Source organism: Abrus precatorius, unplaced genomic scaffold (assembly GCF_003935025.1).
Source record: "Abrus precatorius isolate BTA unplaced genomic scaffold, Abrus_2018 Scaffold8, whole genome shotgun sequence".
Taxonomy (NCBI): Eukaryota; Viridiplantae; Streptophyta; class Magnoliopsida; order Fabales; family Fabaceae; genus Abrus; species Abrus precatorius.
In genome coordinates, this window is record NW_020874428.1 from 30,601,689 (window position 1) to 30,627,967 (window position 26,279).

The 26,279-nt window shown below is 31.3% G+C and overlaps 3 protein-coding genes across 6 annotated transcripts; 1 reads left to right on the forward strand and 2 right to left on the reverse strand.

The window, feature by feature from the left end:
• Positions 1-5,116: 5,116 nt before the first annotated feature.
• On the reverse strand, positions 5,117-14,123 carry LOC113846770 (AMSH-like ubiquitin thioesterase 3). 4 transcript variants are annotated; one of them, XR_003501722.1, is made up of 15 exons: positions 13,816-14,123; positions 13,221-13,285; positions 13,025-13,100; positions 12,716-12,916; positions 12,327-12,424; positions 10,838-10,943; positions 10,424-10,470; positions 9,787-10,117; positions 9,545-9,634; positions 9,384-9,446; positions 7,954-8,028; positions 6,704-6,804; positions 6,499-6,561; positions 6,019-6,071; positions 5,117-5,589 (listed from the first exon to the last, which is right to left on the reverse strand). XR_003501722.1 is itself a non-coding variant. In XM_027475394.1 (15 exons), exons 1-14 carry the CDS (start codon positions 13,912-13,914, stop codon positions 5,409-5,411), a joined length of 1,548 nt encoding a protein of 515 aa, XP_027331195.1. In that variant the 5' UTR covers positions 13,915-14,123; the 3' UTR covers positions 5,163-5,334; positions 5,375-5,408. The 4 variants fall into 4 exon arrangements, 3 of the variants coding, with proteins under 3 accessions (XP_027331193.1, XP_027331195.1, XP_027331194.1); XM_027475394.1 differs by lacking the exon at positions 6,704-6,804 and having other exon boundaries at positions 5,163-5,334; positions 5,375-5,589; XM_027475393.1 differs by lacking the exon at positions 6,704-6,804 and having other exon boundaries at positions 5,163-5,331; positions 5,372-5,589.
• A 1,358-nt stretch (positions 14,124-15,481) lies between these two features.
• Positions 15,482-18,745, reverse strand: LOC113874689 (protein trichome birefringence-like 4). The gene is made up of 6 exons (XM_027512903.1): positions 18,370-18,745; positions 17,043-17,436; positions 16,770-16,962; positions 16,223-16,416; positions 15,978-16,136; positions 15,482-15,827 (listed from the first exon to the last, which is right to left on the reverse strand). The coding sequence occupies exons 1-6, from the start codon at positions 18,743-18,745 to the stop codon at positions 15,482-15,484; spliced, it is 1,662 nt and encodes a 553-aa protein (XP_027368704.1).
• Positions 18,746-23,741: 4,996 nt separating this feature from the next.
• On the forward strand, positions 23,742-26,039 carry LOC113847110 (iridoid synthase CYC2-like). Its single transcript, XM_027475986.1, has one exon. The coding sequence runs from the start codon at positions 23,843-23,845 to the stop codon at positions 24,962-24,964; it is 1,122 nt and encodes a 373-aa protein (XP_027331787.1). The 5' UTR covers positions 23,742-23,842; the 3' UTR covers positions 24,965-26,039.
• Positions 26,040-26,279: the final 240 nt, after the last annotated feature.

Consider the following 26,279-nt stretch of genomic DNA (forward strand, 5'->3'; position numbering starts at 1 on the left):
CACAATTTACAGAAATTTTAAGGAAAAACATAAGTTTTCACTTCCCAATTTTGCTTCAGCTGTCAGTGTGTTATATTTATGCATTAAATTTTATATACTAGTCGTTTTTATATTGCTATAAAATTACTAGAGACTAGAATATTTTCATTCTTTCTTTCTCTTTTTCTGAGCATTTATTTCCTACCCAACGTTCACTGAATCACCCCAGAAAAGTATATACCTGTGACAGATTTGTCGGGAAACTTAAAAAAGCTGCAACAGTGTAACTAATGGAGGGACCTGAGCACAGAACCAAACGCATTAAACTTATAAATAATTTATATATATATATATATATATATATATATATATTAAAGTACAAAAAATTATTTAACATTAGATTAATTAAAATATGTTAAGATATATTTCTGTGTGTAAAAAATTAAATTGTTAATGTAAATATTTTAAGTTTGTATTAAATAAAACTATACTAACGATATTATGTTAATAATATTTTATTTAATAATATATGACAATTTTTCATAATGTATGAATTTATTTTAGAATGTCTGTCGTTGTTTAGTTTTTAAAAATAATGTATCTAATTAGGTACATGTATTAATAATTAATAAACCATTTGTTTTCATTCATTACAGAGGTAAAAATGTATTAAACTTAAAACAAATATTTTACAATATATAAAATTTGCATGTTCTTTATCATTGAAGTCGAATATTGTGAACCACGTTTAAAATATCCCTCTAAACGAATTTCCGAATTTGGTATGGTACTCTAGTCTTCATCCTTTCCCAACCTACCCCCATTAGCCATGTGACCTATTTTTGGAGGAAATTAATAAATTAATTTTAAAGTACATAATGTCAAATAAAAAAAATAAACACTCAAATTTAATTTAATTTGACTAAATCTTTATTTTAATTTTTAAAGAATAAGTCTATCATTTTAGTTTCTAAAAAATTTAAAATGTTAAGTTAATTCTTAACTTAAATAATTTTTTTAAAGTTGCTTTTTCTAAAAAAACCAAACATGCACTTAAATATAACTCTACCCCATAATGAAATGTAATATTAATATACAGTAAAAAATGTTATTGAGATTTTTTTAATATGTTCTTTATCATTAAATGAAAGTTATCGTGACCTATACATAAAACAAATTACGCGTACAATTCATAAAAATAAAATTTAAATAATTATATATATGAATCCTGATAAATTTCAATAAATAATAACAAAATATGTTAATAATATTTATCCAACATGGCCAGTGTGGTAAACCAACTCTTCAATCTGTTAGTGAATTTGTCAACATCAATGACACTCCATTCTTGGCAAATTTATTTATTGGATCACATGCCACCTAGCATAAGGTGAGAGATATGGCTGTGCTTGTCTATTTTGAGTCAATAGAATGAGAGTGTGTATTCTATATGTTTAGACTAAGGGAAAAGCATTCAACTGAGAAAGCATTCATGTAGCATAACTGTTCCATAAAAGAATTAAATGAGTAAAACAAGAAGGGCGTTACCGTGTGGCCACGTTTTTAATGGTCATAGACCACTCTGCGTAGTAATTGCTGTGCCAAACGTTTACTTACTCCAACCCAAACATATATACAATAAGTGATTTTTCAGTAAGTGGAAACACCATCAGCAACTTGCCAATGTGGAGCCAATGGGGAAATTAAACTCTTTTTGTAGATGATCTCAAATGTTAATAAGTTTAATTTCTAGTTCTACATATATGCATGCATGCTCTTGAATAAATTACCAAGAGTATAGATTCTCTTGGGGGTTTTGAAGAATGATGAAGATATCATGTTTGTTACAAATTTGAGCAATATTGAAATCTAGGGTTTATTTTCTTTGGTTGAAAGCATTAATCACAGTAACTTTTAGTAAGTAGATTGTTTTATTAGTTGAGTGTCACTAGGACACCTTGACCCTATGGTTTTTATGAATCCACGCTCACCAGCTATCTTGTTAGAGCCAAGGTAGCTGTTATTTGTGTACTTTTATATGTGGTTGCAAATTTTATCTATTTTTATTTCCTCCACTTCACCATAAAAAAGATAGACATAGAAATTTAGTTTGGGAGTGTGCTCACCTATCTCTAACTATCACTGACAGTGTGGTTGTTAAAATGTAGTAAAAATCTAAATTGTAATGGATGACTTAATGTGTTAATCACATTCATGAATATTTTTCACAAAATAAATTAATTAAAAATTAAAAAATTAGCTGCAAAAACTAGAAGCTAAAAACTGAAAATGGAGCATCAATTCACTCGTGGTGTTTTAGCTTGCCAAGACTCTCCACAATGTCACACAAAACTCTCACTTCTAATTTCAATAGCCTAAAATAAAATGAAGCGTATTTTCAGAATAAACACCTTGTAATGAATCTTTAATTAATTAAAAATTATTTATATCTTTTAATAAGATGGTCATATTGTACTTTAATTTGTTGGGGACTGATTTTTATTTTTTTTATCCTGGATGATTTTTGGTGTAAGTATGGATCATTTTGTTAGAAATTTTATTCGAATAAAAAGATTTAACAAAACAACCTCTCCTCACAACTAATAATCATAATAGTTATTTAAAAAGGAAATAAAAAAAGGATACCTATCTTGTGAGCACTAAAAGTAATTAATATAGAATAAGTTTTATGAATTACTGATAAGGAACATCTTTAAGTGTCTCCTTTAAATTTGGAATATATTTTAATGTATGTATATATATATACATAAAAATAATGGTACATGATTTATTATATGTTATTATTTATTAACTAATATTAGTAAAGAATCTGTATTAATATTAACACCAAACAAAATTTTATAAAAATATAAGTTTTATATATATCTTCATAAATTATGCGGCAAGGCGAGTATCAGTCCAATGGTAAGGGACCATTCCTCAAATTTATTAGAGGGGCCCATTGTGCCCATTAGTCAAACCTACAAAAATGGATATTAAAATTGGAAATATAATTTCAGTTAAAATCTTATAGGCAATCATTGATCTTAGCTCTCATCCGTGGTTGTTAGGATATATGACTGCATGAAAACCCTAATTGTGGATATATGGAGATAGTATGAGCCTCTCATCAAACTTGATAAAGAAGAATCACAATAAATGAAAAAATAAATCATTATCCAATCCAACCGAGAGAGGGAGACACAGACACACCAAACAGCGAAGCAAGTGACTATGGCTAGAGGAAGATGCATAGGTTCATCAAAAAATCATAAAACTCTGTCCAAAGTTATTATAAGCTCTTTGCTTTATTGGGCAAGATGTAGCTCTGTATCTATATTCTCTTATAGATAGGAGTAGAAGCATGAAAGTCGAAGGTTGTTTGTGATATGATTACCTTTTTTTCTTTTTTTTATTTGGATGAGATTTAAAAGGTGAATAAGTTTTTTTTTTTTTCACAGCTACATGCATCACCAATGAATAAGACTGTCTCGTAAGTGAACACACTAGTTACATAAGGAAATAGTTGTTATACTCTTAGAAAGAGAAGAGAAAAAAAAATGAAAGATATAATAAATGATGTGATACAAAGCGACAGGTAGTGAGAAAAATAATGCATTATACAAATGTAGACAAACCAGAACTCCAAATATAATCCCAGTCCCACATCCACATGTAAAATGGTAAGTTTTAGATTTGTAGGTTCAGTTTGTCCTTTGAATGTAATACATCATGATAAATTGGATTATCACATAAAATACTCAAATACTATACGTATATCACATGACTATTTTTAACTGATATATAAAAAAAAAACTCTTAAAAATAAAAAGTGACTTTTTTAACTACACAAATTTTAAAGATATATATAGAATTTTATTTTTTAAAAAATAAGTAAAAGCAAAATATAGGGAATCATTTTGCTATCTTTTGCTTGCTGTGTGGACGAATCCTGTCTTCTACTCTGTCCAACAAACTAAGACAATGGTTGTCTGTATTGTCATTAGGAAAGATAAATAAATAAATAAAAGAGAGTGAAATAATTGGATAATTCACTTGAAACGTATCTAATCTACCTCAATAGCCGTGTTGAGGATTATCCAAGCTATACTAGGCTTTTATAATAACTTCAAAGAAAAACTTGGGTACAAGGTACTGCAAAGATGCATATCAATCAAGTGTTCAAGCGTATCAGTGATGGAAACTGATATACAAAGAAAATGCACATATCCATTTTTATAGTTTAGAAATTTAGACTTTTTTTTCCAACTGACACAATCTAATCGAACTTACTATTAAATTTTTAAAACAATAACGCAGTGTCATTTTTCTCCTACCTATATTCTTTAAGTTGTTTTTTTTTAATAACCAATACATTCCTCGTACATTACATAGTTATTGTTAAATTAAAATTTTAAATTTAATAAATATTATAAATTTAGACATAAATATTTTATTTTATTAAATCGGATTAAATTAAAGAGATAATATTTAATACAAGTACAGTTTTAGTTAAATTGTGTAATAACTTATATTTTAATATTTTGAAATATATGTTGATTATACATATGCAACCTTATGGATATTACCCTTTGCTTCCAATTTTTACTAACTACACTGCCCTTTTTTATATATTTCAAAAGTAAGATTCTAAAAATATTACTCTTCTAAAAGCTAAATTTTAAAAGTCACGTGCAAAAAGCAATAACCTTCAGTTACAAGCAAATTAAGTTTTTTTTTTATTTTTTTACCTAAACAAATTGAGTTGAGTTGAAAATAGCTCCCTCAACCCAGCTCACTGCTTTCATAAAAAGAGCCCAGAAATATTAAAGTCCAGCCTCTAGCATACGCATCAGGTTTACAAGATACACTTCAATTAAAAATGAATCGTTGACCAAAAATAAAATAAAAAATATATACCGTTTTACCCTTTCTGAAATTACTAGTTACAAGCTGATAATAAAAGTCAGGCTGAATAATTAAATTCTATAATTTTAACAACGTAATCTGTAACTTTTATAAGTTTATTTTTATTTCTCAATATACAACTTCCAATGTAAAACTTGTAAGTTCAAAAAATACTATATTTTGTAATGTAATAGCGTCGAAGTAACCCCCACCCCACATTTTTTTTCATGTAAGATTTAATGAAATGATATATCACATTTAAGTCATTTTGTTACATTTCTCACCTCTTCACCTGCGTATAATGTATGTATTACTGCATTTACACAAAACTCTCTTTCCACAGATATAGTACAAAATCATGGGATTGGCGATTAACTTCTCTCTTAGTTCATAAATACAAAAGAATCCACCTATACAAATGCAATTTTAAGCATCGCGGCAGGTAGAAAAAGATACAGTAAATCACTGTGCTTGTAATTTGTGAAGAGAGGTTTATCAGGAGAGCCCACACTCCTAATCAATCATCTCTCTCGAAGGTCAACGACATCGAACTTCAAGTTAGCATTCATATAAACATGAGAGCAGTGCTCATATATTGGACTTCCATCCGAAGGCTCCTCATGGGGATGAAATCCACGTTGTTGACAGTTACGAATTACAGACACACCACTTGGATCAGACAGATGGAATATGCCATGCGGACTGCAGTGTCAAAATCAATGCATATTTCTAATCAGTGACAATTTAAAATAAATCAAAATAATAATTTCTTCTCAAATGAACTATCTTAAAATATTATATCCATATTTTGATGCAGAGCATTAGACTTAAAATAGTGTCTAAGGTACACTTGATAACATCAATCTGAGTAAGTAGGTAGCTGTTAGCTTTTACTTGCCCAAAAACTTTCCAGAAGCCAATTACTATGATTGAAAGATATTAATCAAGGACTCAAGGTTCTACCTATTTATTGACATGCCATTTGTACGTCCTCACTGACAGTCAACTTATTGCTAAGAAAATACTGATTTTGAAAGAGGAGGAAAGAGAGGGGGGGGGGGGGATTGTAAAATGAAGCCCATTACTCAGACTCTGATCAAGGGTCAACCCGCTCCCACAAAAAACAGTTACCTTGTTGTATCTGTAGGAGCCATGACAATAGCAATTGCCTCTGGTAGCATGATCTGAAATTAACCACAAAAGATACACCCTATCATTAGTTAGGTACAATTAAAATGAAATATAGAAATGTCACATGCAGTTGCTGATGGAATGTTTCAAATTCTTTTATTAAATCAATAAAATAAAACTTGCACTCCAATTGTTTTGACTAAAATCTTAAACTCAAGTTATTGGCTTTGTTCCTTTATACACTACACTTAAAATTCTCACACATTTTAGGCTAAAATACATGACACTATCAGCTGTTTTCCATCTTCCTAACAATCTACAATACTACCACACAACCACCAACTAATCCATTATCTAATTTTAGTACAACTATGTCTGCTCTAGGCCCAATAGTTAAATATAGGGCTATGCCAACTGCTTTAGCACTTTAATCTATAATGAGAAAAGCCAGGAAATTGAAATTACAGAGCAATCTATTACCTGGTATGAATAATGTGTGTGCAGATCCACGGAAGACATGAAACAAGTCTGTGATGGGTGTGTCTGAAATTGAAAGAGAAATAAAATAAATAGTGAGTGATATTTGAAGTTTGTAACTAAAGGTTAGTGTCACAGAAAAACAAAAGGTTAGTGTCACAGAAAAAGGATGCTTGAAATTAAAAAGGCTTGCTGTCTTCAAATGCACCTATTAATGGGGTAAAAGCTATTGATGCATCATTCCAACAATCAAAACATCAGCATGTTATGGCTTATGGGATCTTTGGTAGGAACTAACTCAAGCAAATCCTGAAAGATATGATCATCTGTTAGGAGTTTGGATTCCTAAAATCATCTTTATGATAATGACAAAAGACTAGAGATGGGGTGGCAACTAAAAGAAACAGAAAGAGAAGAACCTTTGCCAGGAATTTTATTTTTAAAAACAAAAAACTATTTCTAAAACAGAAATCAAACATGCTCTTGCATAACAATTTTTATTATTTCTTTTTTCCTTTTACTGGATTTTGGGTGGAGAAGGAGGAGTTTTCATCTTATGGGTGTTGGTTCAACTAGTGTTCTCATCTTGTGACTTGTAAGTTGTATATGACCTAATTATAGGTTTTCAATTTACATCTAATAAAGTGTTAGTAGTGAGTGATTTTAAAGATTATTTTATTAATATGCGCATGTATAATATGTTGATTCTGTATGATCTTCCAATCCCATGATTTATGATTATTACTCCCCTTACACAATCCTAAGCAAAAGCTTGATTTTGACTACCTTGATTCTGTCAAACAGCCCCCTTAAATTCAATCAAAATTCTAGCCTTTTCTGTTACCTGTGTAACATTATTCATTGATATCGCTGTTTCAGAAAATAAATTATTTGATAACAGATAATTTTAGAATAATTCTAATTTTTCAGTCTATATCAAGCTTACAAAGAGAAGCAAGTAATTAATGAATCACTCTTACTACTCTATAAACATGAGAGTAACACAAGTGACACAAGTTTCATTGACCGCAACCTTCTCAGAAATCAGAAGCTTTGTAGACGGGGAGGTATGAAAGAAGAAAAATAATTACTAAATACCACACAGAATAGAACATATTACTCATGCATATAATCCATTTTTTTTGCTTTGACGTTTAAAGTTTTGCACAGGAATTACAAAAATAATTGATATTATAAGTTTAATAAAACATTATTATTTAACTTCCTACTATGCCCTTCATCTCTATTAATTAATATCTCATTTATTATCCTCTACCAAGCAAGCATTAAATATTAAGGGTAAAATTGTAAAAAAAATATTAATTGTTCATTAATTTTATAAAATGACAATGAAAAATGAACAAAACAAAATTGCAAAAATGTCAAAAAACAAAAGAAAAAGAGAGGGAGTAATTAAATAAATGAATAAGTAACAGCCAAGATTAATGGAGCACTTACATGTATCCAACCTAAAGGAAAAAGTGATAAGCTGTCTTGAACTTCAAATATTTCTTCTTCGTTCAATGTTTGACACTGAATAATAAATCCAATTAGATGCAGTATTTCTGAATCGGAAAATATCAGACATTGGAAAAAAAAATCATCAATTGAATCTTATCATTCTAATGAGTAGTTGATAATATGTTAGCTCTATTCATATATATAGTTTTAATTGCACTTTTTGTCCCTCTAGTTTGGGCTATGTGTAATTTTGGTCTCCCAATTCCTTTTTGAGCTAATTAAGTCTCTATTTTTAAAATTGTGCAAATTTAATACCGCATCAATTTTCTTGCACTAAAAACGTTCAATTTTTTTATTCAAAATTTTGTAGGGTTTGTAACAAAATTGGAACATAAAATCATTTTAAAAATTCAAAAGTAAAAAAGTTATTTAAAAATTGACAAAATTTAAAGAATTTTATAATATGCAAAATTAAGGTTTGAAGAAGAAAAATGTAAGCATTTTTTTAATTCTGGATTAAATTTGATACTTTAGTTGGTTAATTTTGAAATAGAAGATAATTTTAATCAATTCAATTTGTAACGATTTTATGTAACAATTAAATTTGCACAAACTTAAAGGTCCAAAATCACATATAACCCACTAAAAGTGAAATTAAACCTTATAAATACTATGCATTATAGCTTTCTTTGTGAGTATATGTAGTTGATCACAAATAGTGGAAATAAAACCTAATTAAGATATCATAACCAATGGAAAACTTCACTCTCTCAAACATAAAACTTGTGATGGAAACACTGCAGAACTTTGAGGGTCTCCTTCCACCCTTCCCCAAGGCCCAATTCCTCACTCAATTTCTGCCCTCCCTTCTCTTACTTATCGACACAACTGGATTCTCCTTCTCAGTTCTCACCCCTTTTCTACTGCCATGTAGGCAGTCTGTTATGATGCAGGTCATATTGTACTTATGCACTGATCCACTATCTTTCTTTCTACCATTCCTCATGTACACCTCAGTAGCAGGTGTCTATCACAGTCATTAGAATTCCCAAGGACAACTCCATTGACTTAAGAACCAGTTGTCTTTAAAATTAAGTTCTAATAATTGTAATTTACAGTAACATTGAAGTGGAGGTTGAAGCAGCATTTCCACTAAAAATACTAAGAAATCATATCAGATACAGATAATTACCAATTATGCAAGATTCACCAATCACCACATCTGTGCACCACAACCTCAAAGCACTATTAATGATTTATTTTTCTTACAGGATATAGTTGGAGTAACATAAATGCATAAAAGGTAGGTTTTTAACCATGGAACAATAAAGGAATAGAGATAGTGAGACAGAGTATAATAACAGCTTGTAAAATTATTTAAAACAAAAAAATGTAACACAAGAACTTAAATATGACCATGATCTTACCGAGTCTGAAGTTGATTCCTGCTTTGGGATTATAAGTGTTGTGATATGGAAAACCCTTTTTTTCTAGAGCCACCCAAATTGAAAGCACAAATAACTGTTAAAACTAGAATGAAAAATATTTTCTAGAACTTGGAAGTACCCAAAATTTTGACTTGTCTTACCAGGGACCCTGCAAGAACACCACATGTCTCCAAGTTCTTCCGTGTGTTTTCTGAAGCTAATCTCAAAAAATCTTCCATCATTTTGACAGGCTGCAACATAGAGTGAAATCATAATAACTTTTACCCAGTATAAAAACTTAAAAAAAAAAAACACAAATAAGAACAAGTCACAAGGAATGACCAAGAAAATCCAAGATACACACATGTTGCACACTTCAATTAGAAAACTAAAATAGGCTTACAATATGTAGGTGTTGATAGGTAGAGGGACCAAGTCCAGAATCCTGAGAAGATTTAGCTGGTCCAGGCCTTGGATCTGCAACTTTTGAAGGAGGAATCGAGGCACATTCCGGATACACCTGAGCAAGAACAGGAGGAGGCAAAGGTTGCTTGATGTTGAGCAACTGTAAGGGGTCCTCCCTTGATTCAGTTAAAACGGGAGGATGGGACTCAACAGAAGGATGCAACCATCTTCCATCATCCAAGGCAAGAACTGAGTCCATTGTGGATGTAGCTGGTCCTTGATCATCATCTTTAACTACCACATGATCATATTGCCCAGCCTGATTCAGGCTATCAGCAAGAACAACAAAATAGTAAGTGTGTGGCAAGTTATATTTCAGCGAACAAAACTTACAATGAGAAACAACATATTAATAAGAAAAGCGAAATGACAAAAAATGTTTTAATAAAGGAATACTAATTGTAATGGACAGAAAAACTGACCAAAAAATCCAGAATACAAAACATTAGGAATATGAGAATTAAACAACTCCATAATATCTCTGTCAAATAAGTGAGTCAAACCATGAATATAAGAAACACAACCAAAAAAAAAAACACTGAACTCAATGTCAAATTATAATAAACAAAACATACCTTGAGTCTTTGGTTTGCATGAGATCACTACTGCTTGGATATTGAACCTGCACAATATTGAATAATATTGTTTGAATGTATGAAAAATATTTCATAATATCTTGACTGTACCTTTAGAATAATTCAGAGTATATTAAGATTAACTCCTAAGATTGATTTCTATATTTCCTTATATTTATCTATTTATTTCCTCGTTTAATTAGGACTATGAGTCTAGTATAAATATAGATAAGGGTTGGTGCTATAAGTTTTGTAACATATCAAATCAATATAAAATTTAGTGTTCAATCTGTGTTCTCCCCCTTTCCCTCCTCTATACCTAAAACCCTATAATTTCAACAAATCTTACATCAAAATTCAAAAATATAGACAATCCATATTTACAAACATAAGAAAGATACAGTTCAATTTTACCTTTATTTCTGCTCTAGGTCCAAGCCATTGGCCCCGAAGACCATTTGGTCCTAAAAATGAGTGTCTGGACAAAGTCTCCTTCTTTGGAAGGGGTAGACTAAGAGATCTGCACAGTCAAAAGAATAATTATAATATTTCTTCCTTCAATATAGCAGAATGATTTTTCTTTAGAAATATAATTTGAGTGATCAAGACAGAACGTCTCAAATCACATGGATAATAAGAAACATATATACTACTGAAAGACAAAAGGGTGTGTCACACTAAAGGTGTGCTGAATGAAAATGGCATATCATCAATTACAACATATAAATAAAGCATTAAAACTTGATTCCGTGAGGTATAGAAGCAGTAAGCAGAGTTTTGCCGGCCTAAAATAAGAAATAATGTTGAAACAACACCCGTATTTGTTGGGTAACAGGTCACAGGATAGAATGCCAACCGCTAAACCTGTGAGATGAAATCCATTTCGAAATCTAAATGCACAAAAGAATATTCAATCATAGACAAAAATGGAAGCCAAAAGAATGAGCAAGCATCCTCCAAGTTCATAATTTTCATGGCCACATATTTATATCCTAGAATGGCCTAGACCCAAAGATTTCCTCGCCAGTTCATAATTACAATGATTAGCTCAGCGTAGTTAGTATCAACAATTCACAACACTATATGTCTGATTCGATACGAGTCATGCTCCCAGCTGAATCGCAACCATAGTGTAGGGATCACACTTGACTCACATGAATTGAACAATTCTTTGTGTTTGCAGGTTGTGCAAATAAATGGGTCGGGTTGTGTGCAACCTGGTGTGAAAAAACCCTAAAAAACATACCATTTTTTATTTCTCTACGCGAGAAGTAGGCAGCTGATTCTTACCCTCCATTGATACCTAGACCAAATATTAAACAAAAAGAACCTTATTTCTCAATTTCTCCACCTTCTACCTCTTACCCCACACAGCACATGCACTATATCCTTCCTGCTTCTCATACTATTTCATTGGCTGTGGCTGGTCAGCTGGTCCCCCAAATTTTCATGCTGAGTGCGGACTGCCTGTACCCCCACACAAAACAAACTTTTGCTGCCTTCTTTCTATTACTCTAATTTCTCTTAATTCTAACACTGTCTATCAGTTCCCTGCCTTATTCCGGTATTTCTCTACTTTGTTGCTGTCTTTGTGCTGTATTCTGCTTTGTTATTTTGAAATGTATATGCCACTTTTTTAGCTATATAGTGAATTATTTGACTTCAAAATGCTAACATATAGATGTTTCTTTATTTTAAAATGTTCTTAAATTTATACTTTCTAATTATTGATCATGAATTTGTGCTTTAATATTACTTTGTTAGCTATGTGTTATTTTTAATTATTGATCAATCTACGGTTCAATTCCCAATTCAACAACCTTGGATTTTCTCTTGCTAGTAGGCCCCACGTAAATTGTTAAGAAAAAAGTTCAAAAATATATGATTAGATAGAAAAACTTACAATTTCTGAAACTGCTTGTCAATGGGCACAAAATTTGATGATAACATATTATTATTATTATTATAACTCCATGAAGAGTGGGAACCCAATTCAGCAGGCTGCAAATTTGTAAGGAGAAAAAATAAGAGTTAACAATAGTAAAAGGTCCAAACCACAATGCAAGCACATTAGAGGATAAAAATTGTAAGTTTTGTGCAATTTACACAACTCCACCACAAAGGCCTACTGATAAAAATAAAAGCAATAAGCCAACAAAAGAAAATTTCTAAAATGAAATTTTTCAAGCACCTAAAGTTGTACCTTGATGAGGCACCATGGCACAGGCGCAAATAGATTGAGAATTTCAGTATTCAGCAAATAATATTACAAATTTATCATCATGTCCTTACCTGTTTAAAATCCATGCTTGAGTTATAACTTTTATTAACAGCCGGCCATTCCAAAGATGAATTCACTGAACTCTGCGAAGCCTTATTGAAGTCATTTTCTTCAGGCAATGGAGCCTCTGCACGCGAGTAATTCAATTTTTTCAACCGGCGTTTAAATTCAGGCTTCAAAGATTCAAGCTCATCCAATACATACAGCGATCTCTGTAATGGAAAATGACAGATAAGGGCAGCACAACCAAAGTTCAAATTAAAAAATAAAATAAACACATATGCACATCTACCATAAAAAGTGGCAAAGCCGTTTCTCACCTTCTTATATGCTGCTTTTTCACTAGGATGTGAAGCTTGATAATCTCGATGATATGGTATGGTTTCAGACAGCAAACTTGAAAAGAAAAGAATAAAGGTACATTAAGGGGGAAAAAATGAAAAGGTTATACTCAATTTAACCTCATCATACTACTGAGTTCGCCATAAAGAAAATCCATGGAATTTCATATTTTACCTTATATATCTAAGGAGAATGATATACAAGTCAACAACATTATTCTCCTCCCTGTAGATACTTGCCTGAAGACAAAAACGAAATTCATCATTGATGTGAACTCACCCAACACCCATAAGGAATAAAGCAAACATCCAAAAGCAACAACCACATATGTCCATCAAATCAAAGTTCAAACCGCTCTAAATAAAACTTATGACACGAACCAGTGCATGATAGCATAATGAATCCAGCATATATATATTCCCAGTTCCAGGTGGTGTTACTAGGGCACCAAGCCACAAGCACTCACACAACATTCTCAATTCCGTCTCTGGCACTAACATACAAATTTTATACTGATTTGTAACAGTCGTGAACGAGTTCTAGTCACATAAAACACATCTTAATTAAGTGGTGCCCTGCATCGCATCGTTAACTAGGGCTAATAACACGGCCTATTAAAGCGATCGTAAATAGGACGAAGCATAAGCAAAAAGCAGTAAGGATTAAAGTATAACCTTCACCTAGGAATTGGTTAATTGGAAGTAATATGGCAAAGCCCTAAATCCTTATGTAATTGAGTACATGAATAGAAATTGACGGAGAGAAATACCTGCTTGAGGAGATTATCGGCAATACGGTAGTAATAACGGAGGGGAATGCGATTGTCAACATCGACTTTGCGAGCGATGGAATCTAAGTCGATGGTCATCTTCTCCGGAAAGGAATGCCAGCGCCACGTGCCTCCTATCGGTGAAATTCAACGAGCACGGTTCGCAGTTGAAGGAGAAATACAAAGGAAGGATCAAAGTGCGTGTGGGTCAAGTTAAACTCGTCGTTTCGGGCGAGGGAGGGAGATGGAAGCTAATAAATAATCTTCCTCATTTTATACTTTTATATTCAACATAAACGACATAGTGATGTAACACACAAAACTCCAGGATCCTACTCTTTTTAATCAATGTATAATTATTATTATTATTATTATTATTGTATTCTACAAACACAGTTCTAGAATTCGTTGAGTCCGTTTGCTTTGGATAAAAGGAAGATGACTTTCCCCATATTTTGATAAGTTTGGATACAATTTCAAAAAACAAATTAAAAGGTCAAGTTTATATGCTTTAAAAATTAACGAGTAACTTACCAAAATAATTCAAAAATTAATCAAAATAGATTGCGTGAAAAACAAATTATACTGTATCTAATTATATATTGTTATGTTAATAAAAAAATCATTAGTTTAAAGAATGATTAATTTAAAATTTATTTGTATTGTATATTTTAATTAATTAGTTGTATAAAAAATCAACATTAATAACACATTAAAGTTAAACTCGAAATCTAACGGGATGCCTTAGAAAGAAGTACATCAGTGGTGGAAATGAATTGTGAGCTTGTTGTGGAAACACTGAAATCGATTTTATCGTGATTGAAAATTTGCAATACTATTCAACACATTAATTCAAACAGTCTCCCTGTAACAGAGCTCTTGAAAGAGAGAAAAACATGATATAGATGCAGTCTATCTGAAGAGAAGTTCCAGACAAGTAAAATAATAAATAATTATTTTTTTTAAAGCTACGTGTATTTAGAGATAATTTTGTTTGAGCGGTATAAAGTTATTGTAAGTCACAGTTTTTTTTCTAAGTATTTAACACAAATAATAATATATTTCTCTAGTTAAAAAATAAAAAATATATACAAACTTAAAAAGAAATACTCTCTTTTTTCCTTTCTAATTTAAATTCTAAAAATGTGGTGCGCATCTAACAAATTAAGTTAGAGTTTAGAAACACATTAATATCTTATATAAAAAATACATTTAGTAATATTAAAATAAACATGAATTGATAGCCATTATGATATGTTATGCTATATTTTGATGAGCGAAAAAAAAAATAATAATGACATATTTGTGGTTTAGTTAAAAAAAAAAAAAAAGACAAAGCTAAACTTTTTTTTAAAATTTCAATGTTTCTCTCTTATTTTTTTAAAATTTAAATTCTAAAAATTCCGTATGTTGTGTGACAGACTATGATAAGTTTAGAAACACCATAATATCTAATATAAAAACTACAACCAGCAATCCTGAAGTAAATGTCTGTGCCCATTCAAACGTATGTATAAACATACTGTAATACGAATTTGAATAGAAAAACACACAACTTACAGCATACAAGCACCCATAATAATTGCTCACAGGGTCCTTTGCTTATATATGAAGACTTTGTGTCATGAACATTTTTGTATGGCGTAAGTTGAGTGAAATAGAGGATCTAAATCTGAGTAATGAGAAAATTTTGGTGTGCTATAAGTAGAGTGGCATAGAGGAGCTGATTCCAGGAGTCTGGAATTCCAGGAAGGCACCAGTGGCTGCAGTCTTGAGGGGGCAGGACCATCCTCAAGCCTTTATTGTAACCAGCTTCTCTGTATACTGAAGGATGTCCATCTTTTCTATAATCAGTCATTTTGGTAATGTTGAGGTAAAACACTGGTGTCTTCATCTCTGCTATCACACTTTCAACCATCCTCATTGTCCATGGATATGCTCCTAGATAACTCTCATTTGTAATGGGTTCTCTCTCCCCATCACATTTACCTCCAGAATTCCATTGTCCCCCTCTGCCAATTACACTTCACACAATCAGTTAACTAATGATGTTTAGTTATATAATTAGCATGCTCTATTTAAGTAAATTGTGAAACAAATTCAGTACATTTTCTTTTCTTTATTTTTTTTTTTTTTCCATCAATGACATATTGTCAATCTACCTGTAATGAGAAGCTGAAAATCCAGTGAAAAAGACCCTTGTACGCTTGCTATCCACGTTGGAATCAACCCATTTAGCCCAAGTCTTAAGCGCTTTTCTTAGTGCTTCAGAAACTTGTAATCTGTCATAAACCTGATTACCTTCTTGGAAGTAATTTCTGCTGCAAGAAGGAAACTTGATACTAATCAGTAATGCATCATTTGACAGTTTAGAACTATTTGAGTGGATAATTAGAACAATTCTCACCCGTTTCTTGTCTTGTCGTGATTCCACCAGTGGCCTGTGTTAAAAATGATTATATCAGCATCATGATACTGAGACTTGGATGCTTGGATCATGTCAAGCCTGAGAGTTTCTCTTTGAACTGCACCCTTGCGTGAATTTTTCCATTCTTGAACAAGATATGGGGATTTCACGAAGTCTATTGAGCATCCATAATCCTAGCATGACAGCAAAAACACAATGTTAAACAATAAGCATATAGCAATTTAAGATTTCTCATTACAAAGTGTTTAAAGGTTCAATTACAAAAATGCATGATCATAGCTGGGAATGAAGTGCCGAGACTTTTATTAACAATGAACACAATAGTTATGTATTATGATATTTATACACTTGCTTATTGTAACCTCTCTTCCACTTCAATTTTTCTCTCTTTCTACCACATCTTACCCAATTATAAACACCTAGCGAATGTATAATATCATTTTCTAATCGTTATTTCTGCATGCAACATAATTAAGTACTATAACTGGTTCAGGAAGTACCAAATAAACAGTACAACCATACTTACTTTGAATTTGAAAGAGAAAAAACCTTGAGACCTGAATTGACGCCGCACTGAAACTTCATAGAGTTTGCTCTTATCTTCGAGAGATTCCCTCAACGCACACACCAAAGACTGCCACATGTTCCTGTTCAAGGAGTCTCCTACAAACACCACCCTTTTACCTCTTAGCATGGCCAACATTTGCAACCCATCAAACCTACGTATATTTACGAAAAGGAAAATGTTCAAGACCAAAGAAAAAAGCATACACATTGAGTTAGAAGTTAGAGGTAGGACCTTGGAATGTGACATCCACGTGGCTTCCATCGATATTTAACATAATCCAAATCTGAACGTCCATTCTTGAAGCAGTTAAAGGTGTCATCAAGAAATGGACATGACCCATGTTGATAAAGGGGTTCAGCATCATCATGTACCCAAGTGCCATCAAAGATATCACAGGAAGTGAGGTCCTTGATCACTTGTGAATCTTTGTACGTTGAATTGTCGTGAGTTCTTTTTGCAGCAGTAACTGAAGAAAATGTGCCTTTGCTATGAGCTTTTTTGGGAACCACATGGGAGTTAGAGAAACTAACAGGGCGATGAGCCAACCAATAACTCAAAGAAAATGGAAAAAGAGACACAAGAGTAGCAGCATTAGGTGCGTTCGAGTTTCTGGAGTATGATGATACTAAGAGGAGGAAGAGGGATATGAGTAAAAATGGAATAGTCAAAATGTGAGTTCTTGGACGTGAAAGAGGGTACTGAAGAGTTCTTGGAAATTCTTGTGGAATGAACCATGATTTCTTGAGGCATGCCATCAAAATGTCCAAAAAAGAATCGGAACGAATTCAATGGTATTTGATAATAGTCTCTTCTGTGTTTCAAGTTTCAATTTTAATTGCGGCGAGTGTTTTTTTAGAATACTATTTCCAATTGACCGACACACACACGATAGCGTTCGCACATTATGTAATTGAGAACAGCATGACTGGGAAAGACCTTAACTATATAATAAAAATAAGCACTTTACGACTACGAGAGAGACGTGGTTACTTATTGGTCACAAATGGCTTGACTGTGTAGCCTCGTGGTGGTGCCAGGGGAACAGCTTGTGCATGTGGAAGCTTCCAATTGGCCGAACTAACTGGTTGTGGACAGATTTGACATAAACACTCGTAGCATGATAAGCAGGTTGAAGTAATTTATGCAGCAGAGTGACTTCTATCTTTGAAATATATGCGATGACACGTTATATTAAGATAGAAATACTTGGCATTTTTGTGGGGCGATAGTTATCGTTCACTCTTGATTGAAATTATTCGTATCATCTCCCGATAACATGAAAATTGGAAGTCTAGATTTATTTTCGCCTAAACAATTTTTTTCACTTAAAACATTACCGAATACGCTAAGGGTCTGCAAAAAATGGTTGCTTCCATTATGTTTTTAAACTGCACCAATCACTCTCATTTGTCTGCTCATAGTAACTTTGTGGGGTGGATCCTGAGAAAAAGCTCCCCAAGATTTCACTCATACATGAGCCAGAGTCCAGGAAAAGTCTTCCAATTCATCTTTTTTCCCAAATTCATCTTCATTTGGGATCAATGGAGGCCTAGCTCACTGGCTTGGGAGGAGGATCCTTTTGCATTTGTTGTGCTGCAAATGGTGTAGTTTTCTTCCTTGAAGGAGCTCTCGGATACTGCCCAACCAAACATTATAAGCACATTTGTCATCTTATATTCATCAACTCCAATGTGAAAACGTTTCAAGATATCAAAATCGGCAATGGGTATACCACCAACTTTCCCAGAGGTATCATTTATCTGGTACTGGTTCATCAAGAGCCCTTCATAAAGGTATGTCGTGGTTGAAATTTTGTTCATCCAATGCCAATATTTGGGTTTGTCATGACTGCTCAAGAAGTATCCACAGATCAAGAAGAACAAGACAGTAAAAGCAATAACCACAGCATAACCTAAGATGTACTTTGGAACCATTGAGCTCACAAATACAATAAATGAATTGGTTGAGAGAAGAGAAACAGAGAACAAGTAAGAAGTAAGTGAAAGGGCCTCGAAGCTCTAGAGCGAACCAGTTTTCCTTTTGTTCCGTTACATTTTTCACTTTTCCTTCTCATATAGCTGGGAAACGAGATGAGTTCATGCTGTCTAAGGAGACTCACGATTGCATGAAACTATATACATGTTATTAGTCTATTGGTTGATATTAGAAGCAACCATTTTTTTCATACCCAAAAAGCTTCCAAAGTTGCAACACCACAACGTGCAACACCAACAGCAGCAAACACCAAGTTCAGGCCCGTTATTCTTCCACCCCACAAAGTTACTATGAGCAAAACTGTGAGACAAATGAGAAAGTGTTTGGTGCAGTTCAAGATCATGATGGAAGCAACCATTTTTTGCAGACCCAAAGAGCTAAATTGCAGACCCTCAGCTATTCACTTGAGCGAATGTTTTAAGCGAAAATAAAATTGAACGTAAAATTTCATATTTTAATAAATTCCTTACAGGCTCTCAAAAATAAGTCTCCTTTTATCTTATTTTGATTATTTTTTCACTAAATTTGTGTCAAAAATTTTGAATAAATACTTAAATAAAACATTTAATGTATTCCGACATTGCACTTCCAATTTTTTCAACATATGCCATAAATTTATCTTTAAAAAATCAAATTAATAATATATACTATGATTAGTTAATCATGATTCAATATAGAGTTTTTTCATTAATAGTTTTGATAATTAAATATTTTTTCAATTTACCAAAATTATTAATTTTAAATTCAAAACTTATTATTTTAAGTACATAATATGTTAAATAAGTAAGGACATTATTGATAGGTTCTAAGATAATTAGATGTACAAAAATGAATTCGAAATTTCTAAAAAGTCATGTTAAATATCAACAATGAAAAGCAAAAAGTTACAGAAAGAGTTATAACTAGGATAAGTATCTAAACATCTTAGCATAAATCAAACTAAACATAACAAAATGACCATAACCAAATAATTTTTAATGATAACCTTATACAATGAAGTTTTTTTTTTCTTCTTTGAGAAAGGTTTAAGCGATTAAACATTACACGTTCTTTAAAATTTCATTTTAGATAATAAAATGTAAATTTACAGTTAATAAATAAAAGCCAACAATTTATACAATTACATAATTATTATACATATACATATATTTAATTATAACTTCAACCGTTAGTCTTTAATCAATAACTATAACTCTTCATTCAAAAATAAATAAATATAAATTTAATAAAAATATTTAATTATTTGCACAATTTTTTTTATTAAATTATTATTTAAAAATGTATATTATTGATAAAAAAAAATTGATATCTAAATCAGTAACTTTACTTGCTTAGCCTTTAAGCCGGCAATGACTTGGTAAAAGAGGATTATTGCAACTAAACAACCGTGAGGATATAAAGTCAATTTATTATTTTTTTAAAACAATATAACATAAAAAAAAAAAAAACTGTCTATCATCATATTTATATGTTTATTATTACTCTAATTTAAAATAAAAATTACTTAAAAAAATAATAGATAATATGAATGTTGAAAGTTTCAACGTGCATCACATTGTGACCGTATGCATATACTTAATTAGTTTGAAAGGACAATTCGTATATAAAACTTTACATTAATTAAATAGTAGAATAAGAAAAATGATATAACATAGCTAACACGAGACTAAAAACTCGAGAAAATCCACAAAATTATTAATCTTAATGTACTTTATTTTTAAATATTTTTGTTAATTTTTAGTTTAATTTCTTTTTTCTTTTAATCTCAAATATTTCTTTTAAAAAATTAGTGAGAATGCACTTTTTAATAATGTATTTTAGATAATTTTACTTAAAATAAAACGATAATAAATGTATGTGTAATAATAGAAACACCAGATAACATAACCTTTCTTAGTTGTTGACTCAAGATAGATACGGGGTGATATGAATGTGATGGACGTTGACTATATTCCTACACTTGATTGATTTAAAAGGACATTTCGTGTACATAAAACTTTGCATTAAATAAATAGTAAACTGAAAATATATACAGCATGGCAAACACGAGTGTAGGAACCCGAGAAAATACATTAACTTAAAAAGTTTAGAGCATGTTTATTTCTATTTTGAAAAATAGAAAATATATTTTTTTTTTAAGAGAAAAATATTTTTATAAATAAAATAAACATGCTTTTAGTATATATATTTTTAACATTTTTTTTATTTTTTAATTCATTTTATTTTTTTGTAATCTCTAATATCTTTATTTTTTATTTTTTGTGAGTTTGTGAGTAAATTTAATGCTTTTGATTTTTTGGGGGTGATATGATTAAGAGAGATTCACACTTTTTTTTTGTTATGCTATCAAATGTGTCAAGTTTTAAACTAAAATTAAAAGAAAAAAAATTAAAGATTGAAAATACAATATTTAAACCAACTCAATATTAAAAAGTCAAGGAAATTGAACAATGTGCAGCCTACTAATCACATAATTTATGCAGATAAAATTGATAAAAATAATTATATGATAACAAAAATCATACAAAATAAATTTATACTATAAACAGCTATGCAAAAAAAATAAAAATTATCGGTATAAAACAATTATATATAAGTTGAATTTGGATGCATTATATCATTTTTTTTATTGACACAGTGTCCATATTTTATTATGACCGGCCTGAACTTCGTATTTATGGGTTTCTAATTATTATTGTGATATCCTCTAAAAACTAAAACCATAAATTCAGTTAATTAGATGGTTTGCGCTAATGTAATAGTCAATTAGCTACAACCGGATATGCCCAATTCAAGTAGTTAATTTGTAAAACAAGCATCGTTTTGTCATTTTGCCCGCAAAAGTTTTGTAGTTAATCAATCAGTAGCGTGAGACTTAAAACCCACTAAAGAAGGCATTATATGAGATTTAGGGTATGTTTGTTTCCTATTTTTAAAAGAGTTTTAAATTTTTGTTTTTAAATATAGTATAAATTTATACTATATTTAGAAAAAAAAATGAAAATTCTTTTTAAAAAAGAAATCAAACATACCCTAATAGATTTCCTGGTATTATTGAGATTTTATTTGATAAAATTATTTAAAAGTTTATAATTTATAATTGACAAATTTTTTTAAAAAATTAAGTTAATTACAATACAATTTTTGTATAATTTAAAATATACAATATTTTATTACATACTATATGTTTAAGTAACATTTTTAATTTATAACGGTGTAAAATTTGTATTTATTAATTAATCAAAACACATAATGAATATAAGCTTTATATTATTGTTATAAAAATTAATTATTCTTGTTATTATAACAGTCTATAGTTAAATGATAATATAAAAAATTATTATCAATGTATTAAAATTCAACTATTAATTTATTTTAAAATTTATTTATTTTCTAATTGCTATTGACATTTACTAAACAATTGCTTAAATATTACAAAAATTATATTAATTCTTTATATATATATATATGTATAATCTTAAAAAAAAAAAAGTAGCACGAGGTAAAAAAAAAAGTGTGATAAAAATATTATTAATTTTGTAATAAAAAGGAAAAAATTACACGCTAAATTAATAGTTTGGTCTAATAATTCGGTGTTGTAAAACTCAAATTGGTCGTTGGCTCGATACAAACATTTAAACTGGTATACATAAATATTAAAAGTTACATACACCTAATACGTAACATATTTGGTATAGTGGTGCGTGGTTTTGATCCTATGTGTAGTTATGCTGGATCGATCATTGACATATCACAGCAATAAATGAACATTTCAATACACTTTGGAGTTTAGTCCCACATCGATTTTGTCATATCACCTATAATTGTCGATTTTGGCTCAAGCCAAACGCCCAATTTACTGAGATGGGGTATCTTTTATTTATTTCTTTAACTTTTTTAAAGTGTTTTAAACAAACTATATTGTTTTATAAAAATATTAATTGTTAAAAATTATTGTTGATATTCGATTAAAAATACAGTGTACATACCAACGCAAACTGATACATATATATAAGTTGTATGGGAGATAAAAAGAAAAGAAAAAAACTGAAAAAAAAAGAAGAAGAGACAAGAAGAGAAAAGTTACAAAGAATAAGAAGATAAATAATCATTTTTAACAAAATTAAATTTTAATACAAAATATTTAAAAATAAATTTAAAATTTTAAAAATTAAAATAAAATAAATAAAGGATAAAATAAAGAATTATATATAAAAATAAAAAAATTGGGCCAACTCAAGGTGACTCACCACCCTCGAGGGGTCTGGAAGTGTGAACCTATAATTAAAATAAAAAAATAAAATAAAATAGGGAAGAAGACAACAGTGACAGCGTTCGACAAGCTGTAAAGATAGACATTGAAATTTGGACCGGAATTCTCTTTCCTTTTTGTGCGAACAGAACAGTCCAGTCCAGTCAAACAAAATTTTGTATTTTTGTTTAAATAAAATTTTTTTGTTTGAACAAAAATGTAAAATTAACATGACAGGAGATTCGGTTACGAAACAGAATCTGAATCCTTGTAATTTGTATGGACGAAAAGAGACAATACAATGGATTACAGTACATTAAAAATAAATTTATTTTTTTGCCTGTATTATTTATATTTTTTAAAACATTAATACATTTTTTTATTTGTATTTGTATCACTATTATCTTGTAGTTTTCTTTCGCATTGTCAGGTATTAGACGCAATGGTTACACGTGCGCATTAACGACAAAATGTTATAACAGTACGCGTGTGCTAGTTACGGTATTTTTTATTGTATATTCTTATTAAATTGTGGATTATAATTCTTTTAATATTTTAAAAATTAAAGATTATTTATTTATTTTAAAATAAATTATTAACTTTCTTATTTATTAATATAAAATTAATAGTTATAATTATTTCACTTATAAAAAATTATAAAGTACCCTCTTATTTTACCCAACACAGTGTAATATCCTCTTATTTATCTCTAGACGCATGAATTTGAACCTTTTATCCCATTCTATAAATTCCACACACTTTCTCGTCGTTGAAACCAATTGCGATGGAGTCCCAAGGTTCAGTAGCACTAGTGGTTGGCGTCACAGGAATGGCTGGGCTTAGCCTAGCCCAGGCCCTGAAGGAGCCCAATTGTCTCGGAGGCCCATGGAAAGTTTACGGCGTGGCCCGGCGGCCTCCGTCCTCATGGTTCCCTCCTTCGATCGTTGACCACTTCATCCCTTCGGACATCCTTGACTCTGCTGACACACGCGCCAAGCTCTCTCCCATCGCGGACCAGGTCACACACCTCTTCTGGGTAACCTTGCAGGTCCACGCAGACGAAGAAACCAACGTCACCGTTAACAAAACCATGCTCCTCAACGTTCTCAACGTTCTCAACCCTTCCCGGCTCAGCCACGTCACGGTCCAAACCGGAACCAAACACTACATGGGCCCAATTTTTGACCCGGTTCTCTCCAGCCAACTCGTCTGCCACGAACCACCGTTTCACGAGAACATGCCACGCCTCCCTTACCCCAACTTCTATTACGCGCTAGAGGATCTCGTTCAATCCTACGCGCCCACGCTCACGTACTCAGTGCATCGCTCCTCAATCATTATAGGAGCGTCGTCAAGGAGTGTTTACAACGCGCTCCTGACGCTGGCGACCTATGCTGCAATTTGTCGCCACGTAGGATTGCCGTTTCGGTACCCTGGGACAAAGTACACGTGGGAGCATTTCTGCGACATGAGCGACGCGAGGGTGTTGGCCCAGCAACACGTGTGGGCTGCTGTTACCCCTGAGGCTAAGAACCAGGCTTTCAATTGCACAAATGGCGACGTTTTTGCATGGAAGAGCGTGTGGAAGCTGCTGAGTGAACTGTTCGAGGTTGAGTTTGTGGCTTTCGAGGAGGGAGACGAGTCTGATTTGGGGGAGTTGATGCGCGATAAGGGTAGCGTTTGGGAGCAGATTGTGGAGAAATACGGTCTTCACAAAACCAAGTTAGAGGAAATTTCCTGCTATGAAGCCGTCCAAACAGTGCTACAGTTTAAGTTCCAACATGTCTCTAGTATGAACAAGAGTAGGGAATACGGGTTTCATGGGCACGTGGATACTTTCAAGAGTATCAGATTCTGGGTTGAGAAGCTCAGAGAGATGAAACTCATACCCTCATATGAACACTGAACAACTCCATGCTTTCTTGGTTGCTTCGTTGCTTTATGTTCGTCTGCTTCTAATGGCATGATAAGGAAAGTTGCTTTTTATTTCTTATTTTAAGTTGATATATTTTCTCAGTCGTGGTAAAAAAATAGAATTTTTTTCTGGGTTCAACTTTTTCCATTTAAATATAGAACGTTGCAGGAAATACGGTTTGGTTGCGTTCGGATCCCGATCTCTCTCATTCAAGATGACCACGAGAACAAATATTTAATTAGCAAAATGTATAAACGTGTTTGGGGGAAAAAATGTCAATGAAAGAGTGTGTTGTGGGAAAAAGTTAACGGGTCAGACTGTAAAGCATTGTGGAATTTTATTTTAAAATATAATTATAATTAATAAGTATTATTATTTTGGTGGCAAACGAGATTGATTAGTATGCCGACCAAAAAGTGATGAATTTTTAATTGAAAGCTTTTCCCGTGCATTTAGTGGAGTCAGTGGTAAAAATTTAAATTTATTTAATTTCCTTCCTTTAACCTAACCGACATTGCATAACAAAACTGGGATCCGAATCCTCCTTCTCTTCCTTCAATCTGAATCATCTGCAGAGAACACAAAGGAGAGGAAGAGAGAAAAAGGCTAATAAAGAAATGAGAAAAGGGCTGGGATGATGAGTGAGGCTAAAGCAAGAAGAGATAGAAAAAGGAAAGGAGGTTAGGTGGGAGTGAACTTGAGGAGATGGAGTGGAGTGAGGAAGTGGAGATGGAAAAAAAGTGAAGAAGAAGGAGAAACCGAAATAAAGAGGAAAGACAGAAAAGAAAAAAAAAACTGCTGCTGCAATTCTCATGCAAACTACAGGAATTTATTTCTTAATCTCATTGTAATTTACATTTAGTAAACAAAATAAATATTTTATTTGAATAAAAACATTTAAAATTTTAATATAGATTATCTCGCTAAGTTTGGGTTTAAAACTGAATTTTTTTTCTGATAAAAACTCTTCCTCCTGTAGTGCATTTTCTTAATATAGATTCTCTAGAGATCTGATCTTCTGCATTGAATTCTTAAGGTTTCTATTGTTTATAGACTTTTAGACTTTGTTTATTAGAAAAAAAAAATTTAACATATTTATATGAATTTAAAAATAAAATAAATCTCATTATTTTGTGAATATTTTTTAATGAATTTTACATAATATATTTTTCACTCATATAAAACAAAATTTATATATCCATGTTAATAATATTTTCTACTAAAACAAATAAAACACCATTCCGCAACTTTGCCACGTTACTCCATACTAATCGAAACAGAAAATATTTTTTTTAGCACTTGTTAC

Bases quoted from the DNA above. Each gene is read 5' to 3' on its own strand.
- LOC113847110 (XM_027475986.1), top strand. From the start codon at position 23,843: ATGGAGTCCCAAGGTTCAGTAGCACTAGTGGTTGGCGTCACAGGAATG.
- LOC113846770 (XM_027475392.1), bottom strand. From the start codon at position 13,914: ATGACCATCGACTTAGATTCCATCGCTCGCAAAGTCGATGTTGACAAT. The intron at 8,029-9,383 runs GTAAGATCATGG...TTTATTATTCAG, and splicing joins AGGAATCAACTTCAGACTCG to TGTCAAACATTGAACGAAGA. The intron at 5,590-6,018 runs GTAACTGTTTTT...TTGACACTGCAG, and splicing joins GCTCCTACAGATACAACAAG to TCCGCATGGCATATTCCATC.
- LOC113874689 (XM_027512903.1), bottom strand. From the start codon at position 18,745: ATGGTTCCAAAGTACATCTTAGGTTATGCTGTGGTTATTGCTTTTACT. The intron at 17,437-18,369 runs GTGAGCTAGGCC...TCCTCCTCTTAG, and splicing joins AGGATCCTCCTCCCAAGCCA to TATCATCATACTCCAGAAAC. The intron at 16,963-17,042 runs GTCCTACCTCTA...AAATATACGTAG, and splicing joins CGTGGATGTCACATTCCAAG to GTTTGATGGGTTGCAAATGT.